Below are 20,239 nucleotides of genomic sequence, written 5' to 3'. Positions count from 1 at the left end.
AATTCAATTGCCAAAAGGGATGGAAAGAGAAATGGTGGGATTATATAAAATTAAATTGCTAAAAGAAGATTATATAAAATTAATGACTTATAAGTTTAATAAAGTTTTGTTTAATTCTATTAGGTATTTAAATCAGATTTTAGGATATATAATTAGTGCTTTGAAAGTTATTATTCTTTAACCAATTTCAATAAATTAATATAGTTAAATAAAATAAGTATTTCACGTTTATCAACAAGTGGATCCGTGGCGCAATGGTAGCGCGTCTGACTCCAGATCAGAAGGTTGCGTGTTCGATTCACGTCGGGTTCAAAGTTTCTTTTTTTTATTTCAATTTTCCACTTCTAATTATAATTTTGCAACTATTAATGATCGTCAACAAGTGGATCCGTGGCGCAATGGTAGCGCGTCTGACTCCAGATCAGAAGGTTGCGTGTTCGATTCACGTCGGGTTCAAAATTTCTTTTTTTTATTTCAATTTTCCACTTCTAATTATAATTTTGCAACTATTAATGATCGTCAACAAGTGGATCCGTGGCGCAATGGTAGCGCGTCTGACTCCAGATCAGAAGGTTGCGTGTTCGATTCACGTCGGGTTCAAAATTTCTTTTTTTTATTTCAATTTTCCACTTCTAATTATAATTTTGCAACTATTAATGATCGTCAACAAGTGGATCCGTGGCGCAATGGTAGCGCGTCTGACTCCAGATCAGAAGGTTGCGTGTTCGATTCACGTCGGGTTCAAAATTTCTTAGTATTTTTTTTCTTTCAAATTTTCCAACCCCATTTATGTTACTTTTACTAAATCGTTCTTAAACTTCGTCGAATTTACAAAATCCACCCCTTTCTTCATCGGATTTTGGATTTTGGATTTTGCTATCCTTTCCCCGTCGAAGACGAAGCTTAACATACAATGCCCCTTTCTTTTTCTCTGCAATTTTCTCCCTCATTTACTCCATTTTCTTCTTCTTCCCGAAACTTCCAACTCTCTCAGACATGGCTTCCACTCCCATTGTCTCTGAGGAGGGCCGTTTCGACCCGAGTGGTCTGTATTTCAACTCGACCCAATAGGAAATCCGGGGCTAAGACCGACAGGTCGGAGGCTGAAGAACTGGTTCGCGGTGTAATCAGAAAGTTCAGCGATAAAGAACCATTGCTCAAGACACTGGACAAGTACGTCCGTGTTATGAGAACTGAGCATTGTTTTCTTCTATTTGAGGAATTAGGGAAAAAGGATAAATGGCTTCAGTGCCTCGAGGTTCGCTCTTCTTCTTTTGAACTCTGAATTAGGGCCTCTGGGTGTTGATTTTTCTAACTTCTTTAGCTGCCTGTTAAGTGTTGATAAATGGGTAATGATGAAAATGCTCACAGACAGAGTTGATTGAATTTGAAAGCGAGGATATGAATTTCAATTTGTGAACTATACACTTCCTTGTAAAATATAGGAAATGAATGGAATTTGTAATGTAGTTCAAGCTCTATTTGGCATGGATGAACAATGGAGAGTCTAAATTTTTCTGGGTTAAGCTAAAAAGGCAAAGAAATTCTTATTGATGTATTTCATTTTCAGGTTTTCAGATGGATGCAGAAACAGCGCTGGTATATTGCTGACAATGGGGTTTATTCTAAACTGATATCTATTATGGGAAAGAAGGGCCAAATTCGGATGGCTATATGGCTCTTTTCTGAGATGCGAAATAGTGGGTGTCGACCTGATACTTCTGTCTACAATGCACTTATCACAGCGCACCTTCATTCTAAGGACAAAGCCAAGGCTTTGGTTAAAGTCCTTTGGTACTTTGAGAAGATGAAGGGAATGGAACGGTGTAAGCCAAATGTTGTTACTTACAACATTCTTACCAGAGCTTTTGCTCAAGCTGGAAAAGTGGATCAAGTTAATGCCTTGTTTAAAGATCTTGATGAGAGCATTGTTTCAGCTGATATATACACATATAATGGAGTGATGGATGCATATGGGAAAAATGGGATGATCAAAGAGATGGAAACGATGCTTGCTCGCATGAAAAGTAATGAAATCAAACCAGATATCATATCCTTTAACTTGTTGATTGATTCATATGGGAAGAAACAGCTATTTGACAAGATGGAACAGGTGTTCAAGAGTTTATTACGATCGAAGGAGAGGCCGACGCTACCTACATTCAATTCGATGATCACAAACTACGGGAAGGCACGACTTAGAGAGAGAGCTGAAGAAGTTTTTAGGAAGATGAAGGATATGGGATATGATCCAAGCTATGTCACTTGTGAAAGTCTAATCATGATGTATGGTCACTGTGACTGTGTTTCTAAGGCTAGAGAAATCTTTGATGGAATGGTTAATTCTGGGAAGGCAGTGAGAGTCTCGACCCTCAACGCCATGCTTGATGTTTACTGCATGAATGGTTTGCCCATGGAAGCCGATTTGCTTTTCGAGAGTGCGAGTAGTATGAAGGTGTTTCCAGATTCAACAACATACAAGCTTTTGTATAAAGCTTACACCAAAGCTGATGCGAAGGAACTTGTGGAGAAGCTCTTGAAGAACATGGACAAAGCTGGCATCATTCCAAATAAGAGATTCTTCCTCGATGCTTTGGGAACTGTTGGATCTTCACCAGAAAAACCAGAACCTGCAAGAACTGGAACAGGTTCAAGACACTCAGAAAGTAGTGTGGAAAAACCAATATCTTCAAGAAATAGAAGAGGTTCAAGAAAATTGGAAAGTAGTGTGAAAAACCATGCTCCAGAGTTGGGCTTAGCTTAAGAAGTTTTGTAGTCGGTCTTCATTCATAAGGAGCTTCTTGACTTCCCCCATTGGAGAAAGGTGCTGCAGTTCAAAGAAAGATACAGGAATGTGGAGTGTTAACAAGAAGTCAAAATTTTGTATATATGCTCATTTCTTATCTCATAAAATCGGGATATATAAATTAATTCAGTGATCATCAGGGAGCCTTCTCACCCATCTGATCCATTTTTTTGCTTCATAAGCTATTTGAAACTGTTTCAGTGATCACAGAAAATGTCTGGAAATAAAGACCAGTCAAGAGTGATGATAAATTTGCGATGCAAGATTCTCAACGTATTCTGGAGGGAAATTAATGGAGTAAAAGCTGATTTAGCCTTTGATTCACCTTTGATCAATATCAACATCAAGGTTCACAACAAATATTCACACACAAAAATCTAGTGGAGATATTGTGCGTTTGTTCATGCTCGTTCCCTCGAGTAAAAGCACTCAAATTTTTAGTTATACACAAGGAGTAGCTTTTAATAAGCAGTAATCAAAAGGGTAGATACATGGCAAGTAGGTTGATAGAACGACCGGTGGAACGATGCTCAGGACGATTGCATTTGAAGTTTTTTAATTGACAAGCAGTCAAGTGGCCTTGAATCAGCAAATCAACCCTCTTCTGATTCTGCACATTAATTTGTCTATTAGAAAAATTTAGAAGCATGATAAACATATCTACCCACCAACTTATTTGGCCTACTCGTTAACATTTCCAAATTGTACATACCATGGATTGCTTCCATGTTTTCTTCCCTGTAAACGCCAAGCGGGGATCCATGGATAGATACAAGCACCTCCCCCGGCTTTGGCAGCCTTCGGGTTTTTGGCGTCATTCCAATAGACAATCTTTGGTTACTTACCTACAGAACGAGAATTAGTTAGCTTATTGTAGAATACACTAAAAGAAAGGCAAACCAGACTTAAGAAACAGTTAACTAAACACATTATTCTTTTCCTAAAAAGATAGAAAACTTTACTGAAACAATTCCCCAAACAACGTTACCAAATGTAGACCATGTTTTTTAACTACAGCCTTACTAATCTTTGTACTAGGAATTCATCTTTGCAGCTTCCTTCCATGGGATCAAGATTTTCCTCGCTTTTTCTAAATTTCAATGCGTCAATATATATATATATATTTTTTTTTTATTATTTTTTTTTTAATCTATAACTAAAACTTGTAATGGCAATAATAACTTGAAATGAGACCAGCACTTCCATCAATCCCTTTGCAATCGAATCACACTGTAGTGATTTATTGTTACGTACAAAATTATACTTCAATGAGTAATTATCAATTATTGCCTCCCAATAACCTTTTTTGTATCCTTGTCCTGCAATTGATTTTTCACCTCCAGTTGATAACTTTGATCAGATGATAGCAGAGTACATTTAAGAATATGAACAACCTTTATCATGGTATTGATATCCATAGGAACATTACCACTGAAGACTCAGCTATAATCCAACGTTCCATGACTAGTATTTTCAAATAGCATTCTTTTGTAAAACCAATACCAGTAATAAAGATCATTTACAATTTACCGGAGTATACAAAGTACAAATCTTATCGAGGTGAGTTTGTGAGCTTCAACTATACCTAACAGGAAAATCGTCTGAACCTATTATAATTGGCTATCAAAAATACTTGCAGGATATTAAATCTTACGTAGCTAAGATGGCCACTATGTGTTGAACTCATTTTCTCTAAGCCGTTTACACTATTTATATAGTGGACCTTGTTAGCCACAAAGTCTAGTCTAACCGATGGTCAGCAACAAGATTCCAACTCATTACCAAGACAAAGACATCGTGTATCCAAACTTATTGAAGTTCAATATTAAGCTAGATAATTGTTTATAATTAGTTTATACACACAAGTTCGCTTAGACGCCCTTAATTATTTGAAACAAAACATCAATAATTGATTGCAGACACGCTACCACTACAGTAATTCTATTCCTTTGACCCGGAACGTATATGTGCCTAAATAATTTGAGTCGAGAACCACCAAATATTGAAAAAATGGCATAACAGACAATCATAGAATATTAACATGAAACGGCTAACTTAATAAGCGATGTTCAAAAACCATGAAGATACGAACCCCAGGAGTTTGGAGAAGGTCTGGCATGCCAAGCACCATGTTATCTGAGGGTTCCTCCAAAGCCTAGAAAGCAAGAATTGTCAATAAATATATCAGTCAATACCAAAGCGTACACGGTTTTATTTCTCGTGAAGACGAGTAAGGCATTCTTCCACAAAACAATGACATGAAACAAAAGATATAGACAAACTAAATCATACTTTGTGAGCTCACAAGGTATCACTCATTCTACAGGTCTAAATTTAAGAATTTCTAGCAAACATTTAAGATATCAAATGTAAAATTACTTACGAAGTTTGGAATTTGCAGGTTCTCAACATTGAAAGGATTTGTTTTCACTGCCACCAGTAGAGAAAGAAGATGAGTTACAGCAATGAAACATCACATAAAGGTGTACTTACCAATTAGTTTTACGCATCAAAATCCAAAATCCAAAATCTACAGATACCTGATTTACTGGAAAATTCAAATCCATTAAAAGATCGCATTCCGGCAGAACAGTTAGGGTAAGCTGTGGACAGGCGATGCAGGAGAGAAGCATGTATATCTATTCCATCAGCTGGATTAGTGTGTAATTCATCCTCTGTATTCTTCCATTGCACTTCAATTTCTCCTTGTTCGCCTCGTCTTGAAATGGACAAGCTTGGAAGTTTTTCTTCGAAAAATTGCAATAGAGGAGTTTGCAATTGCTCTTTGTTGAAATACGAACGCAGCAACCGCAATTCAGTAATCAAACGCTCGATTTCCACATCCCGAATCGCACGGATTGCAGTAGCATGCCGTTCAACTAAACATAAACAATGGCGAAAGCAGCGCAACAATTATGTTAAATCCTCGGACAATTTTAACAGAAAATTTTTTCTTCCTTAAATCAAGTTCCGGCTTCCGGAAAAAGAATCGGAATTACTGCGAATTTCAACATACCATCCTCGTCGGACACCAATGATGCTTGATCCTCACTTTTTAGCTCATTCGCTGATCCATCCTTTGCTTCTCGAACAGGTGAAGGGCTGGACTTCTTAACTGACTTCTTCGCCTTTCGCCTTGCCATTTCAGCAACCAGTCTTTCTAGGCTTTACTGGACTACTCACGTTGCAGCATTCTCAAACGAATCCGCAATTTGTCACTAGATTTTCATAAATGAAAATAATACAAAGACTTTCAAACCCTAAATGTTGTGCATAGTGTAATTAATTGAAGTTCGTAGTGGTAATGGCATAAATAAACACAAATGAAAGTCAATAACCTGAATTTCTAACAATTGGTTTCCAAGACTTCAGGAAATCTAACTACCGGAGACAGGAATGAATGGATTAAACTTCGCCGGTGAACTGCTGCGAAATCTCTCTCTCCTCCTTTTCAGCTCCGGCGGAGGGGCAGTGTTAAGATGCGGGGAAGATTGGGCGGGGAAAGAAGCTAGTTTGAAACTGAATAATGCCGCGGACGGTAAGAGAATGGCGCGGGTTGGATATTACAGATGTGCCTAAAATGGGCCGTTGAGCCCAGAAAGTGGGGCTAAAATGGGAGAATATTTAAGTCTTTCTTAAACTTTTTAAACCAAGCGTCATTCGACTCAGACCAGGCAGTGGCTACGCCACACCATTTCGCTCATTTTGGCACGCATCCTCAGTAGCTTCGAAAGCAAAGCACCTGAGCCTCGGTCTCCCACCAATTTGGCTATCTTTTGAAATTGATGGCTATAAATTCATGGCGAGGTTAAACACTGGGATTGTTTTTCGTCTCTGGATTAATCTTCAATTATGGAAGTTGCTCATGCACCCACTTCTTCTGACTTCTTTGCACATATCCTGCAAACAAGCGTCAGAATCAGAGACCCATTTGCCGGAAGGTCAGTTCACTCTCAAATAATCAAGAAAGGCCTTCATCTTGGCGTGTACTTGATAAATAATCTTATGACCTTCTATGCTAAAACTGGGTCAGTTAGGGATGCCCACCATGTGTTCGATGAAATGCCCATTAAGTCAACATTCTCATGGAACACTTTGATCTCTGCGTATGCTAAACAGGGCAATTTCGATGCGTCGCGTCGCCTTCTGTATGAAATGCCTGATTGCGACCCCGTTTCTTGGACTGCGATCATCGTGGGTTACAATCAATTGGGTCTATTTGATAATGCGATTGGAATGTTTGCGAAGATGATATCCGAGAGAGTCCCGCCTTCTCAATTCACGGTCAGTAATGTTCTTTCTTCCTGCGCGGCAAATCAAGCTTTGGACATTGGTAGGAAGATTCATTCATTTGTTGTCAAACTCGGACTTGGCAGCCACGCTTCTGTTGCAACTTCCCTGCTGAATATGTACGCAAAATGTGGAGATCCGGTTATAGCGAAAGTTGTTTTTGATAGGATGACGCTGAAGAACATTTCAACGTGGAATGCTTTGATTTCATTGTACATGCAATCTGGGCAGATTAACCTTGCTGCTTCACAGTTCGAGAAAATGCCTGACCGAGATATAGTTTCTTGGAATTCGATGATTTCAGGTTATAATCAGATAGGGTATGATCTTGAAGCACTGAATATCTTCTCGAAGATGTTGTTTGAATCTTCTTTAAAGCCAGATAAGTTCACCTTGGCAAGCGTTTTATCAGCTTGTGCCAATCTTGAGAAGCTGAATATTGGAAAACAGATACATGCTTATATTCTAAGAACAGAAACTGAAACTTCTGAAGCAGTTGGCAATGCTTTGATATCAATGTATGCAAAGTCAGGTGGGGTAGAAATAGCTAGACTGATTATTGAGCATAACAGGACTTCAAATCTAAACATTATAGCGTTTACTTCCCTACTGGATGGTTATACCAAGCTTGGAGATGTTAAACCAGCCAGAGAGATATTTAACAAATTAAGAGATCGTGATGTGATAGCATGGACAGCCATGATTGTTGGTTATGTGCAAAACGGGTTATGGAATGAAGCGCTGGAACTGTTTCGGTCGATGGTTAACGAAGGCCCTGAGCCGAATAGTTATACCCTGGCGAGCATGCTGAGTGTAAGTTCAAGTTTGGCTAGTTTGGAGCATGGAAAACAAATCCATGCCAGAGCCATAAAAGCAGGAGAATCTTCAACAGCTTCTGTTACTAATGCCTTGATAGCCATGTATGCTAAAGCAGGAAGCATCAATATAGCCAAAAGAGTTTTTGATCTTACCAGCGGGAAGAAGGAAACTGTGTCCTGGACATCAATGATCATGGCTCTGGCGCAGCATGGCTTTGGAGAAGAAGCCATCAGCCTGTTTGAGAGGATGCTCTCAGTTGGTATGAAACCTGACCATATCACTTATGTAGGAGTGCTGTCTGCTTGTACACACGTGGGATTAATAGAACAAGGTCGAAATTACTATAATCTGATGACTGAAGTACATAAAATTGAACCTACTCTAAGTCATTATGCATGTATGATCGATCTTTATGGACGAGCTGGATTGCTTCAAGAAGCATACCAATTCATTGAAAGCATGCCTATAGAGCCAGATAATATAGCTTGGGGATCGCTACTAGCATCTTGTAAGATCCATAAAAATGCAGATTTGGCGAAAGTTGCAGCGGAAAGACTGCTTCATATTGATCCTGGAAACAGCGGCGCATACTCAGCTCTTGCTAATGTATATTCAGCTTGCGGGAAATGGGAAAACGCTGCCAAAACTAGAAAGCTGATGAAGGATAGAGGAGTGAAGAAAGATAAAGGATTTAGTTGGATTCATATTAAGAACAAAGTTCATGCATTTGGAGTTGAAGACGTGATTCATCCACAGAAAGATGAAATCTATAAGTTGATGGATGAGATTTGGGAGGACATAAAAAAGATGGGGTTCATCCCTGACACTGAATCAGTGCTTCATGACCTTGAAGAAGAGGTGAAGGAGCAGATTCTTAGATATCATAGTGAGAAACTTGCTATAGCATTTGGTCTTCTGAGTACACCAGAGAACACTGTGCTGAGGATTATGAAGAACCTTAGAGTTTGTAATGACTGCCATTCTGCTATAAAGTTCATCTCCAAGCTTGTAGGAAGGGAAATCATTGTGAGAGATGCTACTCGATTTCACCATTTTAAGGATGGCGCCTGTTCTTGTCGGGACTATTGGTAGGCGTAATCATTTAGAGATTTCATCCACAAAAGAATACTGGTTGATATGACAAAAACACACACACCAAGCATGAGAAAACCAGGTACGTTCTTCCTCTGTTGCTCTTTTGAAAGTTTGGTTTCATTTTAGAAATCTGCCTAAATCAGCCATACAACATAAATCCTACCTTGACTGCAGAACATCCATTGCTGAAACCAGTAGTGGGTTCATCTCAAAAGATAGCTACCATGGATTTTCATGGTTCATCTCTAAATTCTTAACTAACTTACATGTTTTTCCTTTGAACTTTTACAATTTGAATCACAGCACGCCTACATTTATTCTACCTTTATATCGAACGGTTGTCTAGTGTTCTGTCATGTTTGATTGATTTTAAAATCACGAGGTCTCATCGGTTGTAGAGGAAAGGAAGCATTCCTTGTAGGGGTATGGAAATCTCTCCATTGCTAACGTTTTTTAAAACATAAGTAATGAGCCATAGCAGATAATATCCATTAGCGGTTACAAAAAAAATAATAAATTTACAATGAAAACTAGCCATCTGTAAATTTGAATTAAAATTGAGATCCATAAATTAAAAAGTATATCCCATTGGAAAGGGGAAAATGCATGGAAGTCCCTTCTTTATTATATAACACATCATATTTATGATCTTGTAGGACTATTATTACACATCATCCATGGTTTTGAACCGGAGTTCTCATCCTTACAAGAAGAACACGGATAGTTGGGCCAGGAATGGGCCTGGGTTAGGAAGGCCCATACCACGGCCTTGCTGCAAATATAAGTTCATAGGTTTTTTTTGTTAAATTAATTAGATCCTTTCATTATTATTAATTTATTATCGACGACGTCTTGTTTTTATTTTTATTTTTTTTATTTATGATTTGAATATGTTCGGTGTGAAGATAGAGTTGTTAAGGTTGGAAGGCATATTAAATTTAAATCATAGTTTAAAAGAGGGGAAAGGGGAGGGAGAGCTTACGGAAAAAGACAATTTTGGTTGGAGGAAGGGTGGTATGTAATAAATGAAAAAGGCCGTTGCTGAAAAAGTAAAAAAGGAAAAATGAAAGGACCAAAGGGAAAATTTATGAGAAAAGTTATCCGAACCCACACCTGTCCATTGAGACTCATTGGGCAGCTTAAAACGCGGACTTTTTTACAAGAGTACGACGCTGCCCGATCTGCCCGATACCGGTCTGGAAAATTACGGGCAGTCGGTCTCCAGTAATCGCTCTCGCTTCTCTCACTTCCCACCTCACCCCCCTCAGCCCACCCTACCCTTCCCTCCCACCCTTCTCTGAGAGCCGCCGATAATTCTATATCTTCGTTTCTCTGTGTCTTTTCAATCTCGATCGGACGGTCCAGAATGAACGTTGCTTCTTGTGCTTCTTTTCTGTGATTTTAGATCGCGGTACGTCCAGATCTACAATCTCCCTGCTCTGATCTGTCTTCTCGGTACGCTTTACTCTCAATTCTTTGTTGTTTTCTTCCTGTATCTATATCTGTTTTGTTTCCTCTATTTCAGCTCGATCTCTTCTTGTTTTCTGCTTTTTTGCTTCATCTTGCTTGTTTTCTTCAGCTGCTACTGTTTCGAGGTCGTTTGTGGACGATTTAACTGAATTTTCTCTGGTTTATGGTCGTTTTACTATGAACATAGAGTTTAATTTCTCGTATATCTATGGTTTTTTGTCACTTTTGTGCTGGATTTACCGTTGACTTTATGGACTCTGGAATTTTTGCTTCACTGAAAGTCGACGCGTCTTTGCTCTCAAGAGGATGCGTCAGAAATTTTCCTCTGCTCTTTTTTTTTTTCTTTTTATAAAAAAAGGTATTTGAATATTACCTAGAATGAGCCTTTTTGGATTTATTACCCATGGTCAAACCCCAGGATAGGCGGTAGAAACTACCAAATCAACACGGTAGGAAGCTGGCTGAGAGACTGAGAGACTGAGAGACAGAATTTCCGGTGGAGTTGGTGTTTTGTCATAATTTTAATTTTTTAACGGCTGTTGAAATTTTTTGGGGACAGATCTGACGGCGACCAGCTCTCTCATCAATTTTTTTTATTTTTCCCTCTTTGCCTTTTGATGCATTCGCAGGAAACAGTCGCCGCGCGAATGGAGATAGCAAATGCTTCAGCAGGTGTCACGCTCCGCGATGGCTCACTCGCACGCGCTAGTGAAGGGTTAGCTGCTTTACTAGCTTCGGCTCTGGTCAACACCCAGCTCCTGGCTCAGGCAAGGCACTTTCTAAAGTTTTTTAATTACTCTCTCATTTCTAAGTTCAATCAACCCAATTAATAACTTTTTCCCTTTTAAAAGAATTTTTTGGTCGCGTGATATGCTAAGAGTATGCTGGCTGTGCTTTCCATAATGGTGGAAAAATTATGTTTCTATCGGTTTTTACTGGATGGTTTTGGTGTGTTTCCTTTGGAAGTCCGCTGGCTTTGGCCAACTGTTTGATGTTGGCGACTTCGGCTGAGCTTTAAGTCGGTAGAGTAAGCTGTAGCCTGTGTAGATTAGGTGTGAAAATATCCAATAGGCATCCACCCACTGCCACTCCTTCATTTGGCTTATAAACTGATCCCCATCGTACGGCTATGATTAGATTATTTTGGTTGATTTTTTATTAAAAAAATGTTTATTTTTCAAAATTATTATGTAGAGAGTTTTATACTGTTTTCTTTTTCTAGGAAAAGTTGGGAGTTCTCGAAATCACTGTAATCACGCGTCTTGGGATTCTTTTGGATTTATCTTTCCCCCTACTCTTTTTCTATTGGGACATCATCTCATTGACCCCACTTGATGGGTTTCGGTGAGGTGTGATCCAAAATTTACGGAAATGCCCTCACACCGACGACTTGAATAACACGCCATACCCTTCTTTTACTTCTACTTCATTTCAGTGGTTGAGGATACACTATTGATGGCTCGCAATTTCATCTTGAATTACAGAATTGCCGCTAGATTTATTCAATTTGATGGGAAATTTCAGTAAACAGTTGAAAGATATGGAGAATCTCCTTTTTGTTGGAATATTTAGCTCTGGACTCGGGCTCGAATTATTCTTGGAGTATTTGTGACTTTTATGAGGATAGTGTTATTAGGAATCAATCTTAATACGTGGTTTCGAGTGCCCCAAAGAATCATATTTTTGAACCTTCCCATGTCTATTTATTACTTGATAGTACCCCGCAAGTTGTGATTGGGAGAAGTGTATTCCTTTCCCATCATCCTCCTGCTTTCTGCTTCTTAATGGTGTGGATGCCATTTCTGACATCCAATTGATGTTGCCAATTAAGCTTAGTGGGTATTTCAGACGTTAAAGCTAGTCCTTATGACGTTGGTTGGTGAACAGATTCCGACAAGAAAAGACGGTTTAAAATAAAATATGGTAAAAAATAAAAAGTGGAGGAGGTAAAAGTAAAAACAGAGACTTGAGACTTAGGGCAGGCCAACAAGATGCTAGGCCCTGGCCAGCAACATGTACGCCTGCCGTTCTATTCATTTCTGTTAACACGCCCCATTGTAGTCTGTTAGAAATTATAAATAATAAATCCTTATCACTACTAGTCATCAAGTTTTAAAATTGTAAAAAGAAACGAACCTGATTAATTGTGTGGTATGACTCCGCAATTTGACTTCTTAAATCGTATAAACTTGGCTTATAGAAAAATTTTGTCTTGTTTTTAGCATTATTGTTTATTGGTTTCATTAAAATATGTTGCCTACCATGTTGAATTCTTAGTTACAAGGAACTTAGAAATTGATGCTGTCCTTGTATGGTTTCTGTCTGTTTCTCTTGATGGTAACAAACAACCATTTGCAAGTGATACGGTTTATGACATGCTTAACCTCATGAACTATTGTACTCCTTGGAAATATTGTTGCAGGATCCCCTTGGGGCGTTTCTGATCAAACCTGGAATGAAAGGAGACAGTCCCACCCAGTGCCCATCACCCCCACCACTTGATGCTGAAGGCGACGACGATGACGACGATGATGGGGATGGCGACTTAAGTGAAGGTGAAGGTGACGAGGATTTATCATCTGAAGATGGCGATGACTACGCCAACAACCTTAACGACAATAGTAAAAGTAATTCAAAGAAGAATCCCGAGGGCGGAGCTGGTGGGGCCGAAGAGAATGGGGAGGAAGAAGAAGAGTTTGACGGGGAGGAGGATCAAGATGATGATGGGGATGATGATGATGATAACGATGATGGTGACGATGACGACGAAGATGACGACGGTGATGACGATGATGATGGTGGAGAAGACGAGGATGAAGTAGCAGACGAGGATGAAGATGAGGAAGAGGAGGACGAGGATGAAGATGAGGAAGCACTCCAGCCTCCCAAGAAGAGGAAGAAGTAAAATTAGAGAGATGAAAGAAACGAGTTAGACACTTTTCATATGTAGCTTTGTTCCCTGACTTCTGGGTTCTTTTCTTTTTTTAATTTTATTTTAGCTTCTTGAGAACGTTTGTTAGGATGTGTTCCAACTTCCAAATTAGTAATTATGTCTCAACTGAATGATTTTAGAGTACTTCTGAACCTCTTTTTGCTGCGGCAGCGATAAACGGCGATTAGTTCCAATGCTTTAATTAATTTGGCTATTCCACTCCTGTTTATACTTTATATTAAAATAAAAATAAAATAAAAATAAAAATATCCCTACATCAATAATAGATATCGTCTTGTTTTGGTCCAGTATGTTTTGGCCCATTATAATATATATTCGTCAATCTCGCCACCGTTGAAGTCCACCCCTAATAGATTTCGTCTGTTTTGGTTCGTTACATATTGTCGTCAGCTTTTACGATATGTTTTGGCTCGTTATGCATATTCGTCAATTTATTAAGAAAGTTTTACGATATGTCTTATTAAGAAAGTTTCATTCTCGTTTCTAACGGATGTACGATCTCTCACAGTAAAATTTATTTATTGTGATATAAATTTTATGTTATGAATTAAGAGGTGTCTAATTTGAATTAGTGAGGGAAGAATTTAGGAAGTGTGATTAAATTGTGATTTGATATATGAAATATGATTGGAGGAGGATAAGTTAGGTCGCAATTGAGAAGGCTGAGGCCATTTTGGGAAGAACGACATTCAACCACTTTCTGGTCTCCACTTGTAAACCCTCTTGCTTTCTTCTTGCTTCACCAAAATTATTCTCTCACAGCTTCTAAATCCTCTGGGGTACCCGCACCAAGGTGGAGACGGCATTTACATGGACACGGGTCATTTCTTCTTCATGTTCTACTAATTCCCTCCACTCTTTCCGCCCATTTTCTGTGTTTCCCGTTTTTTAATTCCCAATGGCGGGTCAACCGTCAGATTCTTCCCCTCTTATTCCACCGCCTCCGATCAGCGACCCCAGTGAGATCGACCTCGAAGCCGGCCAAGGGGAGCAGATACAATGTAGAATTTGCCTCGAGACCGATGGTAATTTGCCGTTCCTTTGTTATTCAGTTTTTTGCTAGGTTTCGACTATTTTTCCGACGATGCTTGATGGGGATTGTTTTCATTTGGGCATGTTCCACATTTTCCTTCTGGGAAATTAACGAAGGCAGCTATTTTTTTTTTTCCCACTTTCTTTATACTGACGTTAATTAGAATGATCATCCAGTCAATTGGCTCAATGCAGCGTTTTAGGCACAGTTCTTTGAACCCTAGAACAACAATATTCTAAATTCAAGGTGTGTTTTCTTATGATCGAAAATGTCTTTCACTACGGTGAAACTTGAAGTTAAATTAGGTTCTTCGATGTTAAAATTTAGTTAAATTGACCGTTTGTAGGGCTGTAACGAGCTATGTTAACCATGGCAGTCCCTTCCCCTCTCCCCCACTTGGCATTTGTACTTTAGAATTCTTTGGAGTTGCCTGTTCATTTAAAGTCTTGTTTAACGGTATGAGATGGCCGTATGACATAGGGATCATTCTGTAGGTGTTTGATCAGGGGACTATTTTAAATTGACCAATGTGCGTGTTTCATTACCTAATCAGGTAGGGATTTTATTGCTCCCTGCAAATGCAAGGGGACATCAAAGTATGTTCATCGAGAATGTCTGGATCATTGGCGGGCTGTGAAGGTATGAATGATATCTGACTTCGTATACTTCTGTAAATTTAACTCAGGCATGTTGGTGTTCTAATGTTGTTGCCTATATTCTTAACTGTAGTGCAAATGCTGTCTAAATATAGTAATAGTGAATTATTATATTCCTGGTTGTAGCTGGCATTTGTACCCGTCTTCTATTAATTAGAATCATACATCCAAGGTGATTGGCAATTGTGTTTGCTCTTAATTGTTACTCCTTCCCCCTCCACTACCCCCAGTCCCCTTGATACCTATGAATGTTGGTAAAGAAGCAGAAGTTGGTGGGCATTTTCCTAACACCGTTCATTTTGAATTATTGATTGTTGTTGGTAGATCATCTTACTGACTATATTTTGCTCACCTTCATGACCAAGTCCAGCCTTTTCAAGTGATTGTTAATCTACCTTTCATTGTTTAAGAGATTAACTTATATTTTGGCATTATCATCTCTTTTTTCCTTGCAGCAGCATTACTGAAATTTCATTTTTTATCACACGCATAACTACAGTTTAGGGTCATCAACGAAATAAAAAGTATTACTACTCTTGGGCGGTATTTCTATCTGCCTATGCCTGTAATATTAGCCTAGTATTTACAGTCACCTTTTTATCTTCTTAGACTAGTCCTATGCTTATCTAGAAAAATAAAAAAAGGAAATTGCTATAGTCATCATCTAGTTACATTTGATCAGCCGTGATTAAAATTGCAGGAAGGGTTTGCTTTTGCTCATTGTACCACATGTAAGGCCCCTTACCATTTGAGAGTACATGCTGTTGCTGACAGGAAATGGCGAACCCTGAAATTTCGATTTTTTGTGACTAGAGATATTGTATTTATATTTTTGGCGGTTCAGCTTGTAAGTTTTATGTTTTCTATTCAATTTGTCGCAAATCAATTTATGTTCTAGCAATTGATTATACTTATGTGTAATATTTATCTTTGTGCAGGTAATTGCTTCTCTGGGATATTTGACGCATTTTGTAGATGGTTTTCAACATTACTGGCTTCGTCTTACGTGGGGTTTTGATAACAAAATTAGTTTTTATTACATATGTGGTAAAATCTCAAAAAACTGATTCAAGATTTGCATGCATAATTTATGTTATAACAGTAGGGCGTAAGCTTGTTTGGCTTCAGGCAGTTTGGCTTAGTCGCCTTGTTTGCTGGTCTGTTTGGAGTGCTTCTGACTTTGAACTGTTCTCATCAAAATAACTTTTAGCAGAAGATCTTTGATGACAAAAAATAATCTACCCTTTATTCTTTCTTTAATTAGTATTTTAAGAATTGATAAGCTACCAGAGGAATGTATCTAAAGTTGCAAAAAAATATGATACGCAAGAAGAATTGTTGAGAGAGGTTACGTCTGTATAGAGAAGTTAACGGCGAGAGGAAGTATGAGCTGGATGGGTGTTGAGAGTATGGAAAAAAGATTAGTGAGATAAAGTTTGGCGATAGAAGGGAAAGTTCTATTTTTTTTCTTGTCATAGAAACTAATGAAACTGTGAGGGTACAGAACAACAGCTTAAAAGAATGTTCTCATTACATGATCACATGTTTTGATTCATGTTGTTGAACCCCATAAGAAGGAAGTATTGAATGGTTTATGGCCTTTTACTGTAATCATAATAACAGTTTTATATTTTATCTACTTGAACATCGCCTATAAATTTTATTTCTATGCAGGAGCTTTATTATTTTTTGCATTGCTCGGCTTGTCTGGATGCTTCATCACTTGTTATGATCGGAGAGTTAGGAATGATTTGGCTCAGCCATGTAGAGAATTGTGTCTATGTTGTTGCCACCCTGGGTATAAATCTATTGTTTCACAGTTTCTTTTGGCTTTATGTTCAAAATTATTATTTCCTTATCATAAAAATTCTTGTTGAGGAGTTTAGACTCGTTCTTTAAGGTATGACTCTCATGCAGTGATGTTTCTCTAACTCAACTGATTTTTCTCTGTTCTGCTTCCCGTCCAATTATAATTGAAAGAATATTGATGAACCGTAGTATAGAGTATTTGACATTTAGCCAAGCTGGGAATTCGTTCAAGCTCTGTTAGAATAATGACAAAATACCTTGTCCAAGTTCTTTATATCTTTCTCCATCAAATTATAGAGTTTAAATGTTGGAAATGTTTTGCAAAAATAGTACTTTTAGGTTATTCAGCATTCTCATGTTTTTTATGTGTTTTCTTATATCTTTGCAGACTATGTGCTGACTGTCATTTGCCTGGTACTCTTTGTATGTGGACTGACTGCACCACTTGCTTCGAAAGTTGTGGAAGCATCGCAACCGAATGCGGATGCCTAGGAGGTGCTGGTGAAGCAGGACTGCCATTATTATTTATAATGGCCTTGATTGTTCTTGGTTTGTTCACAGTGATTGGTATCTTCTACAGCGTCTTGGTAGCTACCATGGTTGGACAACGAATATGGCAACGACACTATCACATACTTGCAAAAAGAATGCTTACAAAGGTGAGTTGGCTGATCTCTTTTGAGCTGCGTATGCGCATAACTTTCAATGATGCACTGATCTAGGAGGGTAAATACTTGAATATGGCTTTTTTTTCTATATAATAGACTAACTGTTGAAATAAACAGAACCAACTGGATTTGGGTGAGTTTGAGATATCATTTTGAAAAAGTGTTTTAAAGTGGAGCTTTTATTTTGTAAGCAAAAGTGATTAAACGTTTCATCTAAAAGCTCTTTAAGCGCTTTTTATCTACTTTTAGAAATTTTCAAACTACTTTGATTATCAAAAAAATTAAAAGTGTTCTGCATTGGTCAGAACAAAAGTGCTCTTAAAATTTTTGCTATTCGTCTTCCAAACACGTCCCTCAAAAAAGGAATGCAAAGTCAACATCATTGATGGAGGTGGGTGCCCCCAAGCACATTCATATTCATGAGGTCTGTCGTATTAATCAGTGGGTAGGAAAATGTTGGGACATGACCTCCATCTTTTGGGGAAGAAAGGATAACAGGAGTGTGGGGGACACTAATGGTTCAATATCAAATACTATATTCTGATGGTTGGTTTGTTTATGAGTATGCTGTTTTCTTCTTTTTAGGTCCAACCATTTCAGGGTTGGTGATTGAACATCTACCTTTCGATTATAATAATTGATTTCTTATCCACTGTGGTCTCGACTGTGTTTGGGACCATAAATTCTCATTTCTTAATACGTTCTGATTCCTCTCAGGAATATGTTGTGGAAGATGTAGATGGGGAGATGACAGGATCTGAGTGGTTACCTCCACCACTTCCAGCTGAGCACGTTCAACAACTGAAAACTCTTGGCCTTTTATGAAATGAAATGGGTCACTCTTCATATTCCCCCGGAAGAGTATATCTGTTCAAAGCCTGAACTGACCATAATGCTATTGCTTCTCACTTGCAGATCTTTAATTCGGACCAAGAAAGTCCCATACGTATACACATAATACTTAGCCTCTGCATTTCGTCTGTATGGTTAGACTGCCTAGTTTTTATCTTTTCAGTGTGAGAAAATGGCAACGAATTTGAATACCCACAGTGAAAACTGACAGTCTAAAGCTATATTAAAGTGTTTTTGTGAATTGACTGCTCTTTTACTTCCTTTTTCCTCTTTGTTTGAAATAATTCAGGAAAAAAAAAAAGGGTACAATTTTCTTGTTTTTCATTTTTTTTAAACAATAATTCCTTTTGGTTTTAAGTATGAGATGTTAGATGAACACAACTCTCTCCAATGCTATGATATTGTCCACTTTGAGTATAAGCTCTCGTGACTTTATTTGAGTAAAAAAAGACCTTGTATCAATGGGGAGAATATTCTTTGATTATAAACTCTTAATCATTTTCTAAGTTAGCTTGGGACTTTCATCATTTTCTAAATTAGCCGGGGACTTTCATAGCCTGACAAAGAAAACAAAATGGGAAAAGAAATGTTTTCAAATGTAGGAGGTTTTTTTTCTTGTAGAAATATTTTTTTATATAAAAGTATAATTTCGTTCTAAAACTTTACTAAAAATAGTTACGAATTAAAAGTAATTATTGAAATTTCTGTATAATTTATGATAGCCTTGTCATTATTATCATTATCATCATCTTCTGATTTAGAAGACTAAAACTACATTAAGTTATTTATATTATATTTAATATAAAAATAACGAAACAAAATACGTGGACTGCCACCGACCGCTGCATGTAAACAACCTGTGATATGGTGCCACGTCTTCTGAACACGATTTAATTATCCGTCAATTTTATTATTATTGTTTAAGACGAATAGTAATTAGACACGTATTACTTACATACATCTGACGTGTTAAGCATTGTCAGTGATGTGGTTTTGGTTTTGAGATCAAAACCATTTGCTGAGTTTGGCGGTTTTGATTCTCAGAAACCACTTTCTTTTTGCCATTAATTCCTATACCAATAACAAGAAAACGGGTCCCTAAAGTACCACAGAAAAAGGAATAACCACATGCTTCTATATGAATTTTCCTTTTTAAAATTTAATTTTATATTAAAATACGTAAATATTATCTAGAATTTGATGTCTAATATGTCAATTATATATAATTTAATTAAGAATTGGTATATGTATGGGTATGAAATGTGAAAAGAATAACCAAGGGACATTTTTTTTTTCACCAAAATCCCAAACTTTGTCATCAAGAAATCCTTTATTTTGTAGTATCCGAAAGACCCTTCAATAAAATATACAAATCTATTCATCCATAGAAAAGTGAAAGCAAAATGCCCAAGAAACCAGACTCAGTCACCAGTCCACCTTTTTCAGACACTACACCGACTTGTCAGCCTTATCCATAATCATCCCCCGATTTGAATATAAATTATCTCCTCCCACGAAGAGGGCCACATCAAAATCAAGAGCGAGGTTCGAAAATCATAGCCATGGCGGATATTGCAATTCTTGTTGCAGAGGAGTACGAGAGAAGGATGAAGAATCCGAGGCAAGAGAAGGAGACGCAAAAGCTTCAAGATTTGGGTTCTTGGGTTTCCATCTCTGCAACTGCTTCGGCGATTAGGATGAAGAAGATGATGGAAATAGCAAAACAAAATGCTGAGATGTCGGAATTCAAATGGGTTTTCAACCCCAAATCCCAAATTGGCCGAGCCG

General features: G+C 37.9%; 5 protein-coding genes and 4 non-coding genes across 11 annotated transcripts; 8 read left to right on the top strand and 1 right to left on the bottom strand.

The window, feature by feature from the left end:
• The first annotated feature begins 240 nt into the window (after positions 1 to 240).
• TRNAW-CCA lies at positions 241 to 312 on the top strand. The gene has a single exon. It is a non-coding gene; the product is annotated as a tRNA-Trp (tRNA).
• Positions 313 to 384: 72 nt separating this feature from the next.
• On the top strand, positions 385 to 456 carry TRNAW-CCA. Its single transcript has one exon. It is a non-coding gene; the product is annotated as a tRNA-Trp (tRNA).
• Positions 457 to 528: 72 nt separating this feature from the next.
• On the top strand, positions 529 to 600 carry TRNAW-CCA. The gene has a single exon. It is a non-coding gene; the product is annotated as a tRNA-Trp (tRNA).
• Positions 601 to 672: 72 nt separating this feature from the next.
• Positions 673 to 744, top strand: TRNAW-CCA. The gene has a single exon. It is a non-coding gene; the product is annotated as a tRNA-Trp (tRNA).
• A 73-nt stretch (positions 745 to 817) lies between these two features.
• On the top strand, positions 818 to 2,982 carry LOC111803643 (pentatricopeptide repeat-containing protein At4g39620, chloroplastic). Its single transcript, XM_023688151.1, has 2 exons — positions 818 to 1,258; positions 1,571 to 2,982. Exons 1-2 carry the CDS (start codon positions 914 to 916, stop codon positions 2,762 to 2,764), a joined length of 1,539 nt encoding a protein of 512 aa, XP_023543919.1. The 5' UTR covers positions 818 to 913; the 3' UTR covers positions 2,765 to 2,982.
• Positions 2,983 to 3,095: 113 nt separating this feature from the next.
• LOC111803645 lies at positions 3,096 to 6,353 on the bottom strand. The gene is made up of 7 exons (XM_023688153.1): positions 6,145 to 6,353; positions 5,823 to 6,024; positions 5,347 to 5,685; positions 5,190 to 5,236; positions 4,899 to 4,961; positions 3,519 to 3,651; positions 3,096 to 3,416 (listed from the first exon to the last, which is right to left on the bottom strand). The coding sequence occupies exons 2-7, from the start codon at positions 5,947 to 5,949 to the stop codon at positions 3,400 to 3,402; spliced, it is 726 nt and encodes a 241-aa protein (XP_023543921.1). The 5' UTR covers positions 5,950 to 6,024; positions 6,145 to 6,353; the 3' UTR covers positions 3,096 to 3,399.
• Positions 6,354 to 6,451: 98 nt separating this feature from the next.
• LOC111803641 (pentatricopeptide repeat-containing protein At2g22070) lies at positions 6,452 to 10,466 on the top strand. Of its 2 annotated transcripts, none has more exons than XM_023688148.1 (2): positions 6,452 to 9,089; positions 9,667 to 10,466. In XM_023688148.1, exon 1 carries the CDS (start codon positions 6,659 to 6,661, stop codon positions 9,005 to 9,007), a length of 2,349 nt encoding a protein of 782 aa, XP_023543916.1. In that variant the 5' UTR covers positions 6,452 to 6,658; the 3' UTR covers positions 9,008 to 9,089; positions 9,667 to 10,466. The 2 variants fall into 2 exon arrangements, with proteins under 2 accessions (XP_023543916.1, XP_023543917.1); XM_023688149.1 differs by lacking the exon at positions 9,667 to 10,466 and adding an exon at positions 9,185 to 9,332.
• LOC111803646 (prostatic spermine-binding protein-like) lies at positions 10,230 to 13,606 on the top strand. 2 transcript variants are annotated; one of them, XM_023688156.1, is made up of 4 exons: positions 10,295 to 10,465; positions 10,899 to 10,976; positions 11,110 to 11,247; positions 12,903 to 13,606. In XM_023688156.1, exons 3-4 carry the CDS (start codon positions 11,128 to 11,130, stop codon positions 13,383 to 13,385), a joined length of 603 nt encoding a protein of 200 aa, XP_023543924.1. In that variant the 5' UTR covers positions 10,295 to 10,465; positions 10,899 to 10,976; positions 11,110 to 11,127; the 3' UTR covers positions 13,386 to 13,606. The 2 variants fall into 2 exon arrangements, with proteins under 2 accessions (XP_023543922.1, XP_023543924.1); XM_023688154.1 differs by lacking the exon at positions 10,899 to 10,976 and having other exon boundaries at positions 10,230 to 10,465.
• A 488-nt stretch (positions 13,607 to 14,094) lies between these two features.
• On the top strand, positions 14,095 to 18,692 carry LOC111803644. The gene is made up of 7 exons (XM_023688152.1): positions 14,095 to 14,458; positions 15,020 to 15,105; positions 15,823 to 15,969; positions 16,061 to 16,169; positions 16,797 to 16,920; positions 17,320 to 17,590; positions 18,317 to 18,692. Exons 1-7 carry the CDS (start codon positions 14,332 to 14,334, stop codon positions 18,422 to 18,424), a joined length of 972 nt encoding a protein of 323 aa, XP_023543920.1. The 5' UTR covers positions 14,095 to 14,331; the 3' UTR covers positions 18,425 to 18,692.
• Positions 18,693 to 20,239: the final 1,547 nt, after the last annotated feature.

Source organism: Cucurbita pepo, chromosome LG10 (assembly GCF_002806865.2).
Source record: "Cucurbita pepo subsp. pepo cultivar mu-cu-16 chromosome LG10, ASM280686v2, whole genome shotgun sequence".
Classification (NCBI taxonomy): Eukaryota; Viridiplantae; Streptophyta; class Magnoliopsida; order Cucurbitales; family Cucurbitaceae; genus Cucurbita; species Cucurbita pepo.
Note: the sequence above shows the minus strand (reverse complement) of the source record. Positions and strands in the feature narration are given on the sequence as shown.

Excerpts from the sequence above, each read along its gene's own strand:
- LOC111803643 (XM_023688151.1), top strand. The coding sequence starts at position 914 with ATGCCCCTTTCTTTTTCTCTGCAATTTTCTCCCTCATTTACTCCATTT. Across the intron at positions 1,259-1,570 it reads AATGGCTTCAGTGCCTCGAG|GTTTTCAGATGGATGCAGAA; the intron begins GTTCGCTCTTCT and ends TTTCATTTTCAG.
- LOC111803645 (XM_023688153.1), bottom strand. The coding sequence starts at position 5,949 with ATGGCAAGGCGAAAGGCGAAGAAGTCAGTTAAGAAGTCCAGCCCTTCA. Across the intron at positions 5,686-5,822 it reads ATTGGTGTCCGACGAGGATG|TTGAACGGCATGCTACTGCA; the intron begins GTATGTTGAAAT and ends GTTTATGTTTAG. Across the intron at positions 5,237-5,346 it reads TGAATTTTCCAGTAAATCAG|TGAAAACAAATCCTTTCAAT; the intron begins GTATCTGTAGAT and ends TACTGGTGGCAG.
- LOC111803641 (XM_023688148.1), top strand. The coding sequence starts at position 6,659 with ATGGAAGTTGCTCATGCACCCACTTCTTCTGACTTCTTTGCACATATC.
- LOC111803646 (XM_023688154.1), top strand. The coding sequence starts at position 11,128 with ATGGAGATAGCAAATGCTTCAGCAGGTGTCACGCTCCGCGATGGCTCA. Across the intron at positions 11,248-12,902 it reads ACACCCAGCTCCTGGCTCAG|GATCCCCTTGGGGCGTTTCT; the intron begins GCAAGGCACTTT and ends ATATTGTTGCAG.
- LOC111803644 (XM_023688152.1), top strand. The coding sequence starts at position 14,332 with ATGGCGGGTCAACCGTCAGATTCTTCCCCTCTTATTCCACCGCCTCCG. Across the intron at positions 16,921-17,319 it reads CTATGTTGTTGCCACCCTGG|ACTATGTGCTGACTGTCATT; the intron begins GTATAAATCTAT and ends ATATCTTTGCAG. Across the intron at positions 17,591-18,316 it reads CAAAAAGAATGCTTACAAAG|GAATATGTTGTGGAAGATGT; the intron begins GTGAGTTGGCTG and ends GATTCCTCTCAG.